The sequence below is a fragment of the Narcine bancroftii genome, chromosome 11 (assembly GCF_036971445.1).
Source record: "Narcine bancroftii isolate sNarBan1 chromosome 11, sNarBan1.hap1, whole genome shotgun sequence".
Taxonomy (NCBI): domain Eukaryota; kingdom Metazoa; phylum Chordata; class Chondrichthyes; order Torpediniformes; family Narcinidae; genus Narcine; species Narcine bancroftii.
In genome coordinates, this window is record NC_091479.1 from 104348878 (window position 1) to 104366802 (window position 17925).

Below are 17925 nucleotides of genomic sequence, written 5' to 3' on the forward strand. Positions count from 1 at the left end.
TCATCACACTGAGGGAGAAGCATCTTAAATTGACTCCCCTGAATCTTGAGGTCATGCCCCTTTGTTCTAGTCTCTCCTACCTGTGAAAACAACTTCTCTCTTTCATCATGTTATATGTTTCTTTAAGATTCCCCCTCATTCTTCTAAACTTGACTGTGTACAGTCCCAGGGATACCAAGGAATGTTGTGCTCTCCTCCTAGGCTAACTAATGCAATCTCTCCACCAATGAAGGGCAATGTCCCATTTACCTTCTTGATGACTTGTTACACCTGCAAACTAACCTCTTGGGATTCACACACAAGCACTCCCAAGTGTCGCTGCAATGTTTCTCCATTGAAATAAGTATCTTCATTTACTATTTGTCTTTCTTGCATTTACCATCTTCCCCACACACTGAACCTCCCCTTTATCTCTGCTATTTCCTCTGGATGAAATTAAATCTCTGTATCTCTGTAATGAATGGCAGTGTGATCTGCCAGATTAAATGTCAACTCTGAATCTACCCTGTCAGCCTCCCGGACAAATTTGACAGCAGAGAGCCTCCCCAATGCAGTCTTGTCAACTTTCCATTGGGTTTCCTGGAGGACTGACTTCCCTGAGGAATCGGTGAGAAATCAGGAGTAATGAGTTCCTCTGGGGAAGATGGACCAGCTGGGCCTCTGGCTGCGGGGAGTGGCCCCTGCTTATAGAACATTACAGCACAGAAACAGGTCCCTTCTAGTCTTTGCCAAACCATTTTTTAACCTCATCCCACTGACCTGCACCCAGCCCATATTCCTCCATATCTCTCCCATCCATGGACCTGTCCAAATTCTTCTTAAATGTTAACATCGAGCCCGCATTCACCACTTCAGCTGGCAGCTCGTTCCACACTCCCACCCCTCTCTGTGGGAAGAAGTTCCCCCTAAACTTTTCACCCTTAACCCATGACCTCTTGTTTGTAGCCAAAGTGGAAAAAGCCTACCGACATTTATTCTGTCTTTCCCATCAAACTTTTTAAAAACCTCTATCTCCTATGGTCCAGGGAATAAAGTCCTAACCTGTTTTAACTTTTCCCTGTAACTCGGTTCCTGAGTTTCTCACTCGCTCCCAGTTTGAATGGCCCTGCCTGGTACTTTCCGTGTTGAAATCAGATTCATTCTTGATTTAAATTGCGGAATGGAACTTCCACACTGGAAGGGGTTGGACAACTCTTGCCTGTCCGGGGCCGGACCACACCCAGGCCGGAGGGGAGCGTCCGCACAGCGGGCACTCATCGCGCTAGGATGCGGGGAGTTGCGGCGGTCTGTCCTTCGCTTGGCCGTGAGGACGGTGGGAGGATGGAAGACAACGCCGCTCCATCAACGCCCACACCGGGAAAGCGCAACAAAAAGAAAGGGTTAAAATGACCCCTCCCAACCCCAACCCCTCCCAGCAGGGCGCTCATGAGGAGGGAGAGCGGACCCCCGAGTCGAGGACTAGTTTGAAGGCAGCTCACAACTCACCTAATGAAGGGAATAAATGGTACGACGTGGCCGGAGGTCACGGCGATGACAAAAGAGACGATAAAGGCGACCGCTGACCAACTGACCAGCAAGATTGGCAGGCAGCAAATGCCCAGGGCTTGCCAGCACATCTCTGCGCCTGACTCGCGTGTCGGGACGGGACGGGACGGCTGGGGTGACAGGCTCTCCCTGCTGCCTGTCCCTCCGTCCTTCCGGGTCCAGCACAGGCGAAAGATGCAATGATTCACCAACTCGAAGCGTTGGAAGGGGAGTGGGAATGTTCGCCGTGCCCTCCCCTCGCTAACCACAAGCTAAGTTTTGAGGCAACTTGCACTAAACGAGACGGGAGGTTTAGCAACTTCCTTTTGTGTTTTGCCCGGTGTTTAACTGCACCGGTTAACGTTCCAAGCCGGTCTGTGCTCTTCACTGCTGTAACGGACCAAGAGTGACACCAGCCGTCCCAGGAAGGCCGAGAAATAAGTTATTATGGTCAGAAGAGTAAGTGGAGGAGCCAAGAAAGAGTGATCGGGCAGTTTCCCAGTCAGGCTTGACATGCAGCTGTATATGTTGTAAAAGCACAGACATGCTGAAGGAACATTTCTTCTGCGAACTTGCATCTGTCTGCAAAACCACCAGCGGCAGTCAGTTCTGTGGCTGAACGGGTGGATAGAGTTCAATGAAAAACAAAAATCTGCAGAGCAAGTTCAAGTTTATTAGCTGAAGGGGCTCAAGCCCAAAACGTTGGTGATGTATCTTTATCTTTGTGATATGAAGGATACTGACCTGCTGAGTTTCTCCAGCGTTGTGTTTTTACTTTAACCATGGTGTCTGCAGACTTTCATGTTTTATTTTAAAGTTTATTATCATCAGATTAAGTTATTTACAGAGTAATAAGTCTCCAGGAGAGGATGGATTTCCGCCTGAATTTTATAAAGAGTTTAAAGATTTACTGATTCCTCCATTTATGGAAGTATTAACTCAGGCGGATGAAGCACACGCATTGCCAAAATCTTTTAAAATAGCAATAATAACAACGATTAAAAAAAAAAAGATAGAGATCCTTTAAGTCCATCTTCATATTGACCTATATCTTTGTTAAAAGTAGATTATAAAATAGTTACAAAGATATTAGCAAATAGACTGGCAAACTTTTGCCTAAGTTAATATGGATTGAACTGGATTTGTTAAAAATAGAAAATCTGCTGACAACATGACCAGATTGATGAGAATAATACATTTAGCACAAAAAAAAGATGATTTGAGTGTAGCAGTCACGTTAGATGTAGAAAAAGTGTTTGATAGACTAGAATGAGACTTTTTATTCAAAGAACTTGCCAAATTTGGATTGGGATACACATTTATTAATTGGATTAGAGCCTTGTATAATGGACCAAGAGCCAAAGTCGTGACAAATGGACAAGTTTTGGATTTTTTTTAATTAACTAGATCTAATGGACAAGGATTGTCACCAGCTTTGTTATTTTGGCAATAGAACCTTTGGCAGAATTGATTGGATCTGATCTTGATATAAAAGGTTTTAGAGTTGGCAGAGAGGAACATAAAATTGGTTTATTTGACTGAACCAGAAACTTCATTATGTAAACTATACTCAAGATTAAAAGAATATGGAACTGTATCTGGTTATAAAGTAAATTGGGATAAAAGTGAGATTATGCACAATGTAAAAGAGATTCTCAATTTAAGTGGCTGGAAAATAGAATAAAATATTTAAGATTATAATTTAATTTAAATTATAACCCTGTACTTAAGAAAATTGATGAAGATCTAAGAAGATGGATGGAATTACCCATAACTTTATTGGTAAGAGTTAATTGTATATAAAAATAAATATTTTCCTAGGTACAATGCCTTTTTCAAACATTGCCTATATCTAATCCACAGACATTTTTTCAAGAACAGAATAAATAGGTAAGAAAGTTTCTTTGGAAAGGTAAAATGTCAAGAGTTTCATGAGAAAAATTGACCTGGAAAATTTGAATTAGGATGTTTACAGCTGCCAAATTTTAAAAATTCTGACAATGCAGCAAAATTGAGATTTCTCTCTCTCTCTCCTTTTTTGAGGATTAAAATAGAGATGGACAAAATAGGTGAGAAAATACCTGAAGATCTCATATATCTGAGTTCTCCAGATGATCCTCTTTCTTTCAGGTCACCTGTCAGATTGCCAGTCTTCTCCTTTGACCAGACAGCCTCCCAAAGTTTGCCAGCTTTGTCCTTCTGGAAATAATTTCTGTGTGCAGTTTTGGTCACCCAATTAGAGGAAGATGATAAACAAAATCGAGAGAGTGCAGAGAAGGTTCACGAGAATTTTGACAGGATGTCAAGGTTTGAGTGACAGAGAAAGGTTGAGGAGCCTGGGGCTTTTTTCTCTGGAGCGTAGAAGATTGAGGGGGGATTTGATGGAGGTGTTCAAGATTTTAAAAGGGACAGAGAGAGTCAACGTGGATATGCTTTTTTAATTAAGAGTGGGGGATATTCAAACCAGAGGCCATGGTTTGAGATTGCAGGGGGAAAATTATGAGGGGAAATTTCTTCACGCAGAGGGTGGTTGGATGTGGAATAAGCTTCCAGCAGAGGTGGTTGAAGCAAGGACGTTATTTACATTGAAGGAAAGACTGGATAATTACATGGAGGGGAGAGGATTGGAGGGGTATGGACCAGGTGCTGGTCAGTGGGACTAGGAGGGTGGGGATTTGTTCCGGCATGGACTAGTAGGGCCGAACTAGCCTGTTCTGTGCTGTAAGTGGTGATAAATGGGATAATAGAATAATAATTGGAGACAGAGATACTCTAATGCTGAAACATTTGATAAATATATGGAATAAGGTAAATATTGAAATGGGAATTAACAATTATCAGATACTTAAAATGCTAAAGTCTCAAAAATAAACACTCCTTTTACAATGAATAATTAACTTTTTAATAATTGTTCTAATAAAGGAATTATGAGAATAATGGGCTGTTTTGAAGGGAGGAAATTAATGACATTTGATTAATTAAAACATAAATATGGGATACAAAATAATACAATATTTTATTATTATCAACTAAAGGTGTATTCAAATGATAAATTGGATCTAGCAATTCTACTACCTGAAAGCAGTAAAATAGAAAGTTTGATTTCTAATAAATTTAGTAAGATATTTACTTCAGTAATGTACTCCTTATTGCAAAAGGAAACACAGAAACAAGGAATTCATAGATCTAGACAAAGATGGGAAACTAACAAACATTAGTATTGGGGAGAAAATTTTTTATCCTGGTTGTGCCCTTTTGTCCTAGACTCCCCATCCATGAGAAACAACCATACCCCATCGACTCTGACCAGGCCTTTCAACATTCGAAATGTCTCCATGAGCTTCCCCCTATCCTTCTGTACACCAATAGCGTGGATCTCCCAGTGGCCACCCATTTCAATTCCCCATTCCATTCCCTTGCTAACATGTCTGTCCATGGTCTCATGACTGAGACCACCCACAAATTGTTGTCTCTATTTGAGATTTCCTGTTTTTGTTCATTCTTTGCTTATTCCTTGAAGAAAGGCTCAGGCCCGTAAGGTCAGCAATATATCTTTATGGATGTGCAAGACCAGCTGAACCTCTCTAGAATTTTGGTGTGTCTTTAACCACTGCCATGAACCTATGTGATTTCATTTTGGAACCCCCCAGCCCGGCTCTGTGTGTGTTAGTTGAAAGTGAAGTAGAAATTGAATGCCTTGAGATTTGGCTTGGAGCGCCTGTCCATTAGGGAGATAGTAGGCACAGAGGAAGTTGTCTTTGACAAGGCAGTGGCCCCAGTCCTGGTTTAGTTTGTGAAATGTTCACAAGACTGATCAAGAGTCAAATCTTAACAGTAATTAGATTTTTTTATTTCTCCTTTAGTGGCTGTCAAAATACATGGCCTTTTCACAGATTCATATTAAGGGACCTGGGTATCACAGCAAGGGCAGAATACGTAGGTGGTCACCAGAGAAGGAGATGGAGAGTCTCCTCCTTGAATTGCATCAGTGCTGATGTAGCACTGATGTTGGGACTGAGTGACTTGATGTACCAGTTCAGAGGGTCAAATACATGAAGTTGATCTAAAATGGTAATATTGTCATAACACACTATACAATGTGTAGATCAACCAAAATTCTTACATGCTGCAGCCGAACGGCTACTTTGCATCAAAAAATAATCACAACGTTAAAGTTAAGTTGAAAGGAGGTAATGAATACAAAAGTTAGATAGGTAATGGGTGGCAATGTTAGAATAGCAGTTAGCACAGCACTGTTACAGCGCCAGTGACCCAGGCTCCAATCTGGCGATGTCTAAAGATTTGGTACATTCTCCCCGTGTCTGCGTGGGTTTCCTCTGGCTGCTCCAGTTTCCTCCCAGGTCAATTGGGCTCATGGGCCGAAAGGGCCTGTTACCATGCTGTAGGTTTAAATTATAATGATAAATATTCACAGTGACCATCTTGCACAAATAATAGTGATGTCACATAATAGTGGTGTTACACTAGTGCAGAGATCTGGGGCAATGTTCACTATCTCTTTGTCCATTTTGGCATTTGTGAAAATGTACATTTTTACCCCTTCAGTTGGTGTATCTTATGTAGTCATTTGGCTGCAGCAAGTTGGAATTCCGGTGCATCTGTCCATCATACTAATGGATATGAGAATAAATCCACATTGAACATTGGCGTACAGATAAAGCAGACCAGGTAATGACAGACGTTATTGCTGGAAGCCTATAGGGTTGCTGCAACAATCCAAGTCATTTTAAGAGGTTTAAAATTTCCACAGGCAGGATCTTGGGATTTGAGCTCTGGTTCCTGGACTGTTGGTCTAGTCATTTGACACGGGGTCATCATGGTACTGCAGCCCATTTGGGTAAACTCACTGATGCAGAAGAACACCACTATTTCAGATATGCCATAAAATCACACAGCGCCCTGACCCAGAAATATATTTTTACATTTTAAAATTTATTTTTTTTTAAATGTAGACATACCCCCCTTTTGACCCAGGAGCACTCCAATTGACTTACAGCCTCCAGTTCGTTTTGAATGGTGGGAGGAAACCCGAGCCCCAGGGGAAAACCCACGCAGACACAGGGAGAATGTACAAACTCCTTACAGTGTGGGATTCGAACCCTGGCGCCAAACGCTGGCGTTGCACTACCCCTTATGTTAACCATGCTGCCCCGATATCACCAGTTCTTCATCATCACTGAGTCGAGACCTTGGAACCTCCTCCCCAACACCACTATGGGACTGCCTTCACCCCATCACCTCCTCCAGGGCGGTCTTGCCTGTAGAGCCAACTTCTCAAAAAACTGAATGAATGAAGGTTTGAGGAAAGATTTTCATGGAGTGCCACTAACTGGAGAGTGCTTTCACAGAGCTGGCACTGGGATGAGGGCCCAAGTGATCTCCTTATGCACAACAGCTTTCTGTGAAAGAGCAGAAGGCAAGGATGTGGGAATCATTTTGCACAAACTGAAGAGTTAGCATCAAAACAGGCAGAATGGCCTCCATATAGTGATTGATCCTCACTTATATAGCAGTCTATATCAAAAGCACATCAGCATCACTACTTTCTCAGGAATTTGCAAAGGTTCGCTGTGACAAATGTCTACAGATGTGCAGTGGAAAGTGCGCTGACTGGCTGCATCACGGTCTGGTATAGGGACACCTATACCCCTGCGCATAAAGCCCTGCACAGCTCAGGAGATCACGGGCAAAACCCATTATTGAAACACCACTTTTTCTCTTGCAATAAGTGTGAATATGAATATTTATCTCACTATCTTTTATATAATAAATAAAAGGCAGTGCTGCCAGAACTGCCACTGGTACGGACTCACAGAGAGTGGGGAGCGGAGACACTGCACTTTCCTGAGCGATCCAAACACCCAGTCCAACCACCTTCTTTTTTTTAAAACTTTTTTAAAGATTTTATAACATGAATAACATATAGGATAACATTTTAAAAAATTAAGAATAAAATAATAAAATTACAATACAGTATCAGTAATCTAAATAAACTATACCCTCCCCAATAATTATTACACATTAATAACCCAACTCAAATTAGTCCAACCCCCCCTTTCCCCCCCAAAATAAAGAGTGAAGAATTAATAAAGTTAATAATATATGTGAGAAAAAAACCCACTTACAAAAAAAACAAAAACATAACCGATTAAAATACTAACAAAAAGAAAAGTAATTAATACTAAGATATCAGACAAAAAAACATATTTAAATCAAACTTAAATGCATATATTTAACAGAGTTAAGATGAAACATATATTTAACTCAAACTTAATATAAAAAATTAGTAAAGTTAGTAACTATCTATCAAAAATTCTTAAACAATAATCAATTTTTTTTTAAATTGTAGCATAAAAAAAAGATGAAAAAAAACTTTCTCTATAGAGATAAACCTTCACCAAATATCAACTAACTTCACATCTATCATCATATTAGTCACATAAACCACCATCTTAAAACAAAATTCAAACCTCATTAAGCATTGTACAATTCAATTTTAGTACTCTTCCACCATTTTTCCCTTTTACTCTTGAATAGTTATCCAATAAAAGCTCCAATACCACATTTAAATATCCCCAATCATTGCGTTAAAATTCAGATATCCAAATAGTAAAAACACATCTACAACGAAATCTATATCTTCAACAAATGGAGCATAAACCACAAACAAAATTCAAGCCTCATTAAGAATTGTACAATTCAATTTATAACTTTCACCATTATTCCCTTCGTTCTATAACTAAAATAGCAAAATAATATACTCCTTTCACCTTAAAGTTAAAGAAAAAATATAAAAAAAACTTATCCATCCCATTCACATTTAAATTTCAGATATTCCTTATCTACTAAATAAACTTTACAAAAAAAACCACATCAATTTTTAGTTTTTTAAACAATCAAATACTTTCTTATGCTTTTTTAAAATATATTTAAACAAAAAAAACCCCTTCACTCTTTAATCTAATAATACAAAAAAAAAGGAAAAAAAAACGGGTAGGAGGTTAAAAATAACCCCTCCCGTCTAAACTGCGCAATGCGGTAACTCCCAAAAAAAATGGGTGTGAGATAACTCACATGTAGCAGATGACTTTCAGGAAATAGTGCCTATCCGGTTCTCTCCCCCAACTCTCACTTCATCTTAAACTAACATCATCATTATTTAATATCCCTTTTTTTAAAAAAAACATTAGAAAAAAAAAAGGACAACTCTTCTTTTAATCAGCTCCAACTGCTGAGTCACCATTACAACCATTCCTTCTTGGAGCACGGCTCTTTTCTTCCATCTCTTGTCTTCTTAGAGATCGCGGCGGACTATGTCTCTGTTGAAACTGAGTAATTGGCAGCTCTTGAGCAAATGCTATAGCTTCCTTTGGAGAATCAAAGAACTTTGGTTGGCTTCCATCTTGAAAAACCTTCAAAACAGCTGGATATCTAAAGGTTGCCTTGTAACCTTTCTTCCACAACAACTCTTTAGCAGGATTGAATTCCCGTCGTTGGAACATAACTTTTTGACTCAAATCCGCATAGAAGAAAACTCGATTATTTTGAATCATCAAGGGTGATTTTCTCTGTTGTGCATTTCTAATAGCCACTCGTAAAATTATTTCTCTGTCGTAATAATTCAAGCAACGAACCAAAACAGGTCTTGGACTTTGACCTGAAATAGGTCTTCTACGCAAGGCTCTGTGAGCACGTTCCAGTATTATACCTTCCGGGAAATGTTCTTGACCTAGCACCTGCGGAATCCATTCAGTAAAAAATTATCTTGGGTATGGTCCCTCCATACCTTCCGGCAAACCAATAATCTTTATATTGTTCCGTCTGGATTGGTTTTCCAAATAATCAATCTTTTTCACCAAATTTTTATTTTGAGTTTGTAAGTCTTTGACCATTTTGGTCACATCAAAAACTTGATCCCGTATTTCGTCTATATCTTCTTCACACGAATTAAATTTATCTCTCACTTCAAGCTTAAAAGCTCCAAACTCAGCCATCTGTTGAGAATGTATTTTCACCAGAGTATTAAACCTAGTACCAAATTCAGTCATAATCTTGGATAATCCCTGCATTGTATAAGATAATTTAGATTCAAGATTCACAAAAATCTTTTCAATTGGAAGAGATTTTGGCTCAACAGATGCCTGCTTCTCCTGCATAACCAAAGGATCTTCTGTTCCTTCCTTCATTCTAGTTGCCTTCCTTGTAGTATGACTGCGTGTAGAAACCCCAGCCACAGCCTCTCCAGCAATGACTGGAGGACGCTGGCTGGGGTTTTCCCCAGTCCATAATGTATTAAGTTCTCCCAGTACATCAAGTTGTATAGGTTCTCCTATTTCAAGAGATGCAGTTTGCAGTGCCATCTCTACAGTTGACAAATGCCTTTGAGTAACTCTTTGTTCTAAAGGCTGTTTGGCGCCCTTTTTAGGGGGCTCTACCGATGTAACATAGAGCTCTACATCCGAACACGGTACCTCTCTCCTGGGATCCATTTCACGCTGAGTCCTGGTGTCTTTCCTGTAGGTAGGCTCCAAAACTTGAACTTTTGGAAAATGTAGTTTTTTGATGATCTGTTGTCGTTTTTTTTTTGTTCTTTTCCACCAATTGTACCATTATAACTTAAATTAACAGCATTGAAATTATCTAAACTTTTAAAGAATTTTAACGGGCATTTCTAGACAAAACAATAAGATAGAGTCAGGAGAGGACTGGAAGGCACGTCTGATCCTTACGCCATCTTGCCACGCCCCCCAGTCCAACCACCTTCAACTCTGAACAGGCTTTAAACAGCCTGCTAAAGGTGGTTTACTACAATTTCTGCAGCCTCGGGGTCCGGGCCCAAGGTATCGCCTGTGTATCGCAGCACCCTTGAGGGGTTGCAGACTCCAGGGAAGCAGGGGACTGGCACAGGGCATCAGAAAACAAGGAGACCACTCCCTGTTTGAGAAGAAAAAGCAGAGGAGACGGCCCATGAGACAGTGACTGGGTCAGTGGACCGGCGAGAGGCTCTGTGGCTGAAGAACACACAAGTGGCGGGCTGAGACTTGAGCTAAGGGGCTCACACAAGGCTCTGGTCTGTTGAAGACTGGCTCCAGACTGGCCAAAGATGTACAGGTATCAGAACCAGAATGTGAGAGGGTTTCCTGATCATGTCAGAGGTGTGCACCTGGATCTTGGGCCATTGATGGTTTGGATTGAAGTCTCTGAGGTTGCGGAGGCAGTGGGAGCATTGGAGGTGAATCCACAGACACTCAGTGACTCTGGGAGGACTCTTTTTTGCTTCTCTTTCTCTGGCTGTAAGGGGTGCCGGGCAATGTTCATGGTGAATTTTTGTCTACCTTATGGTATAAGGAAATTTCGTGTAATATCACTTTTCCTGTTTTATTAATGATGATAAAATAATTTTGAATATGTATTATCCTTTCTGTACAGATGTAATTTAATGTGTACAATTAAGTTGCTTTCTTTTAACAAGAAGTACTTGTCTGGCCACAGCAAGTAAGAATTTAGACCCTTTCAGGAGGCCAATTGCCCTGCGTGTAAAGCCGCATGTTGAGGCAATATGCGGCTGTTTTGAGGCCACCTGAATGTGCAGGAGGCGCTCTTGAGGTGAGCTATGTAACCCTCCTCCGAGAGGGATAATCAGCTCAGCTCAGTGGCTCCCCCAGCCACCTGAATGCAGCTGGCTGAAAGCGGATGTTAAAGGGTCAGGCTGCTGATCACAGCTGACACTGGGCAGGAGCCGGAGTGTGCTCAGAGCCGCATCCTGTGCAGCCGTGTCCTTCAGGTGGCCAGCGTTCCGCTTTAATCGCTGCCACCTGAACGGCATTTTAAAGGGCCGCTTCTGCTTCTTCAGGTGCATTCTTAGCGTGGAATGCACCTGAAAAAGCCTTTTCAATGTAATGTATATATGTGTATGACAATAACTATTATGGTGGATCTCTCTCCCGGACAGCTGTTTGGAAACACCTTCACCAGAGGGACTGCCATGGTTCAAGCTAATGCCTCATTGCCGTTTTGAATGGTGAGTAGTGTAGAATAGAAATAGATCCTTTGGCCCTACTTGTCCATGCTGACCACATTGCCCATCTGCATCTGGACCACATCTCTCCAAACCTTTCCAATCCATGTACCTATCCAAATGTCTTTTAAATGTTGCAATTATAAATAATGGTGATCATTGCTGAACTTGTTATTAATACTCGGAACCAATGAAAGAATGAAAAGAGATTGAAGGATTATGGAACATGCATTTATTTCTACATTGTTTTTTCTAATAAAAACACGCAGTAAATGCTGGAGGAACTCAGCCGGTCTCACAGCGTCCATAGGAGGTAGAGATATATTCCTGACGTTTTGGGCCTGAGCCCTTCCTAAGCAAACAACAGGCAGGCATCTTAATTAATTAATCAAGCAGCCATTGATTCCATTGTTGTTTCCCTTCCTTATTCAGTGCTTTCAAATCCTCCACATCACTGATGAAACTTCATGTTTAAACTGGATGATTTAGCACATGGAAATGACAAATAACTTCACACTCAGCTGATACAATCTGAAACTCTCAGTTCACTAAGCCAGTCTCAAGTTAGTCATACACCAGATTTGAAAGGATTTGCACAAGTGATTAATGGCAGGGATGTTCTGATATTAATGAGATAATTTACTGTCAAATTAAAGTTTCAAACCAGGTTTTGTTCTTGATGCAGTTTGAAGCTATGTGCACTATCTGGGATACTGCATGTGACCTCCAGGTCTCCGGTCACTTTTAATGTCATGTCTGCTGAAGTACTGTGAGAAAGTTTCTTTTTGCTAGCAGTCTATCTTCGACCATAGAACACTACAGTACAGTACAGGCACCTTGGGCCTCGATGTTGTGCCGACCTATATAAACCTACTCCACAAACTAAACCTTCCCTCCCTCACACCTGTAACCTTCTATTTGTCTTGTATCCATCTGCTTGTCTAAGAGTATTTTAAAAGCCCCTATTGTACCAGCCACTACCACCACTCCTGGCAAGGCATTCCAGGCATCCAATGCTCTCTGTAAAAAAACTTACTCCTGATGTTTCCCCTAAACCTGTTGTTACAGAGTTCTGTGCTGTGTATTGGCCTATGTGTTGTGTGGTTTTATGTTAAAAAGTGACAGTTTGCCTTAGAGAGCCAAGGTGAAGGTTGACTGCTGAGAGAGTGGGAGATGGACTGAGCATGTGCAGAAAATGAAAAAAAATTCTGGACTTGGATGATAAACCACCTCTGGGGGTGCTGTGGAGTGGAAGAAGGCCCAGAGCATGAGTCATGGTCTGGAGGACAGTTTAGAATGTTGGGATTTCAAAAAAGATGAACATTCTGAAGGCAGCCAGAAGGATCCAGACCAAGTCAGTGGTTCCTCTCTCTGCAAGCAACACAAGACAACTTCGAATTTTGTGCTCTCTCTCCCTCAAAGATCTTTTGGCTTCAGTTTACTAAACAAACTGAATTTTGTTTATGATCTTTGCTTCGGTTGAAATCGAAGTTTTGTGAGTCTTGTGTGTTTTGTGCTAAAGTTTTTCTGTGGGCTGGTTGGAAATATAACTTAGACTTTAATTGCATATGTTATATTTAGGCTGGGGAATTTATTAGTTTTACACTGTTATAGAAATTTGCATAGTAACCAGTGGGCATTGTTCTAAAAGGGGGGGATTTTGAATTAAAGTTTGAAGGTGAATTTTTTGTTAATAAAGTAATTGTTCATTTTTACCCCTGTGAGATATGCCTTCTTTGTGGTTGCTGGTTTGATCTTGTAACACTGTATATTCCTACCAAAAAAAATGAAAAACACTAACCAGTTTTCAATCTTTCTTTCCACTCACTTTTACGTAATCTCTATGCCATCAGTGCTCTGTGATTAGTAAGGCATTGCTTAAGGTGGGATGTGGGTGGGAAGGGAAGGTTGAGAACCACTGTTCTAGACTTAATTGTAACTGAAATATTTTGCTTGAGAAAAATTGTCCTTGGCCCATTTCCTTTGGAGTTATAAAACCGTGTACATAACGAGTCAATTAGGTACGATTAAAACAGTGGTTTTCAAACTTTTTCTTTCCACCTACAGACCACCTTAAGCAATCCCTTACCAATCACAGAGCACCTATGGCATAGGGATTACTTAAGGTGGTCAGTGAATGGAAAGAAAAAATTTGAAAACCACTGGGCTAAACCCTCCCTACCCCATAACCCTCTATTTTTGTTTCATCCACGTGCCTGTCTAAATGCCTCTAATGTTTCAGCCTCCACCACCTTCCCCAGCGAGGCGTTCCAGGCCCCCACAACTCTCTGTGTAAAAAAAACTTGCCCCTGACGTCTCCCCTATACTTTCCTCCCTTCACTTTGTACAGACATCCTCTGGTGTTTGCTATTCCCACCCTGGGAAACATGCTGGCTGTCCACCCGATCTATGCCTCGAATTCAACAAGATTGTCAGCCAACAGTTACACAATGCAGAGTTTGAGTTATAGCGAGAATTCAGTTAGACCAGAGCAAAGGCATCTTCATTTTACTGCACAAAGGGAAATGTGCTGGAGAAACTCAGCAAGTGAAGCAGCATTAGTGGGAGAAAGATGGTCAACATTTTGCCTCTTTCAAAGTCTTGATGAAGGGTTTTGACCTGCAATGTTGATCATTCTTTCTCTGCCACTGATGCTGTTTAACCCACAGATTGCTCTTTGCTCTGGATTCCAGCATCTGCAAGGTATCTTCACTATTTTACCAGTGTGAGGTTGGTTCTGAAGTCTGATAATGGTGGGAAAGTAGCTGTCCTTGAACCTGGGGCTGCATGATCTCACACTCGTGAATCTTCTTCCTGATGGGAGGGGAGTGAAGAGCGTGTGGTCAGGGTCGGATGTCTTTTTCGGAGCGCAGGAAGCAGGAAGTTCTTGGGAGTCACTATCTCGGAGGAATCTTGTTTTCTCACAATATACCCCATCTCACAACTTCTGACATGTACATTCAGCTAACATAGAACATAGAACACTACTGACCTATAGAAACACAAAATGCTGGGAAACTCAGCTGGTCGAACAGTGTCCTCTATGTAGCAAAGATAAAATACATAACTGACATTTCAGGCTTGATCCCTTCATCAAGCTATGGAAGAATGTCTTGGCAAGTGTCCATTTGGACGCTTATAAAAACCCATTCCAGTATCAATCTAACCCTTTCCTCCCTCACAGCCCATAACCCTCCACTTTGTAACATCCATGAGCCAAAGAGTCTCTTGAATATCCCTATTTTACCACCCTCCACCACCACCCCTGGCAACATATTCCAGGCACTCACCACTCTCTGTGTAAAATACCTAACTCTGACGTCTCCCCTAAATTTTCCATACTTTGACGAAGAGCTAAGCCCGAAACGTCAGTTATGTGTCTCTGCCTTTGCTACATAAAGGACAGTTTGACCTGCTGAGTCTCTCCAGCATTGAGTATTTTTACTAAACTTTCCTCCACTCATCTCAAACCAATGTTCTCCAGTAATGGCCAAGGCCATCTTGGGAAAAAGGTGCCAGCTCTCAACCCTATCTATGCCCCTCATAATTTTGTACACCTCTCCTCTCATCCTCCATTGGTATAAAGAGAAAAACCCTTGCTGCATCGTTTAGTAGACTCTACCTTTGCACTTTCATCTTTTGTCCTCAACCAGTAGACTATCTGGCTATTATCGCTCCAGATATTTGTCGGAACTGCCTGTGTGCCAATTGTCTGCCACATTTCTTAAGGTTTTTGAAACTACATATGATGCTTTGGGCAGTCTGGAGATTGTATGATGCTTTGGGCAGTCTGGAGATTGTATGATGCTTTGGGCAGTCTGGAGATTGTATGATGCTTTGGGCAGTCTGGAGATTGTATAATGCTTTGGGCAGTCTGGAGATTGTATAATGCTTTGGGCAGTCTGGATATTGTATGATGCTTTGGGCAGTCTGGAGATTGAGAAATGGATTAATTGCAAGTATTTTTTAATCACCCCCCCCCCCCCCCTAAATTTGTTTCTCAGGATTTCTCTCGTTGTGTCGGACTCTGGCTTTACCTTACTCTTAATTTAGTCTATGTGTAGTCTGAGTCCAGCGTGTTCTTTGAATGAAGTGATAGGAGAAGGTATTCGGTTCAACAGTCAATTTAATAAGAATAAAACTTAACAGAGCTCTGGGTCACTCATTAGTTCATAGGTCACCTGCACAGTGAGCTACTCCCCAAGACTGACCCCTATTGTCCAGTTGGCTCAGTTTATATAGATCAACCTTGTCATACAGAACAAAAGTTGGCTTCCTTTGCTAGATTTCATTATCATACAGAACAAAAGTTGTCTTCCTTTGCTAGATCTTTTTGCATAAGGGTTATCACAAGTCATCTCCTGTTTTGCAGATATCTGGGGTGTAGCACTCCCATCTTAATCCTCCAGGCCAGACTATCCTGTTGTGTTGATCAGAAATTAATTCATCCCCAGATATTTCTAATCACCATTCTGTTCCTGTCTGGCCAATTTCTGCTGTTCTCTGCTGGCCTCCTCCTGCCTTAATCTTCCTCCTAGACTGGTTTTCCATTCCCTTTGTTTCTTGCAGGCCATTCTTTGTTCTGGTCTGGCCTGTGTCTCCTGTGCTATTCACCACCTCCTTCAGTTTGAGCATTGCTCCTAAATCGTTTTATGCATTTCCTCTCCCTGTATTTGGGAGCAGACCATTTTGCTCAGCCAACTTTGCTCCATGCTGTGATTGACACTTAATCACATTCCTCTTTTCCCCTGAACCATGCAGTAAATATACACTTATTAATTAATCATTTCTTTCATAATGTTTTAACCCCTAGATTCCAACAGTTGCAAAAGCTTCCTGGAAATAATTTCTCCAGGTCATTGCCTTCGTCTGCTTATTACCTTCTATCATGAATTCAAGGCTATTTTCTCCTAATAATAAATAATAATAATAATAATAACAATTACAGCACGGAAACAGGCCATTAGGCCCTTCTAGTCCGCACCGAACCAAACACCCCTTTCTAATCCCACCTCCCTGCACAATGCCCATAACCCTCCATCTTCCTCTCATCCATATACCTGTCCAACCTTTTCTTAAATAATACAATTGACTCCGCCGCCACTATTTCTCCCGGAAGATCATTCCACACAGCTACCACTCTCTGAGTAAAGAAGTTCCCCCTCATGTTACCTCTAAACCTCTGCCCCTTAATTCTTAACTCATGTCCTCTTGTTTTAATCTTTCCTCCTCTTAACGGGTCATTAGAAATTTTTTAATTGAGACATATAGCATGGCAATAGGACTTCTGGCCCACAAGTCCATGCCGCCCAGTCACACCCAATTAACCTACACTCCGTTTCAAATGGTGGAAGGAAACCAGAGGCCCCAAGACATGGAGAGAACATATAAACTCCTTACCGACAGCAAGCAGGAAGTTCTTGGGAGTCACTACTTCAGAGGAGCACAGTGTTCTCATCCTGGTCCTAATCACCAGCGCTGTAACAGCATTGAGCCAACCGTGCTGCCCTTACATTGAAGGTGTGAGAGATGAGAAAAACTGATATTGCAATATGAACATGAAGAAATGAAGAAAATAAAATTGATACATAAGTAAATGAATGAAGCCAGTGCAAACAACATGAGACATGGATATTAGAAGGCAGGAAGCTGACACTGACTGAGTAAGATAAGAATCTCCTAGAGAATCAGCAAGTTCACTAACTGAAGGAGATAAGGACAGATAATTGATGATAGAAGTAGAGTTAGTCTGAACGAGATAAGGGTCTCCAAGCCCCAGATAGAATTAGCAAGGCTTGCATATTTAATTAGTAAACCCTAGACAGGATTAGCGAACTCTGCATATGAAGGGACTGTAGCTCTGAGAGTTGGAAAGGTGTGAATGGGGACAAGGGCAAGGTTATGAATAAGGACAATAGGGATAATGACATGAGAAGACACCGACAGGATACTCCCTGGTCTTCCAAGTGCACAGAAACAGCACGTAGGCAGGCAGGATTGCCTAATGCCAAACCTTTCCAGCAGGAGGCAGAAGAATGTAAGGGGGGGTTATTCCTATACTGAGATAAACTGTATAAAAGTTGGGTGAGCCCCAGTGTATGTGTGTATTCCCAGGGTAAGGGGAAGCACCCAACTTTGCATTGTTGTATAATAAATGTTCTTTGTTCTCAGTTTTTGTCTCGAGCAATTTCTTTAAAGGTAATTCTGTTTCTAACAAAGGTTATATTCATACTCTGTGGAATGAATAACCTTCCTATTAATAAATGCTCGATTCACAAAACTCTTTCCAAACTGTCATAGGAACAGTCTTAATTAGCAATTTATTAACCTTAAACTATAAGAGAGCCATGGAATGTGAAACA

The 17925-nt window shown here is 41.2% G+C and overlaps 1 protein-coding gene across 3 annotated transcripts in view; it reads right to left on the reverse strand.

Annotated features, from left to right (window-relative positions):
- The window catches only part of dram1 (DNA-damage regulated autophagy modulator 1), a 47048-nt gene that overhangs the window by 23066 nt on the left and 6057 nt on the right, over positions 1-17925 (reverse strand). Inside the window, exon 1 of one of the 3 annotated variants that reach the window (XM_069904422.1) lies at positions 1486-1877. The exons of 1 other annotated variant lie outside the window; for it this stretch is intronic. In XM_069904422.1, the coding sequence (XP_069760523.1) occupies positions 1486-1616 (131 nt within the window). In that variant the 5' untranslated portion in view covers positions 1617-1877. Of the gene's footprint in view, positions 1-1485; positions 1878-17925 lie in introns of those variants that run through there. One more of the 3 variants, XM_069904420.1, reaches the window with a different exon arrangement.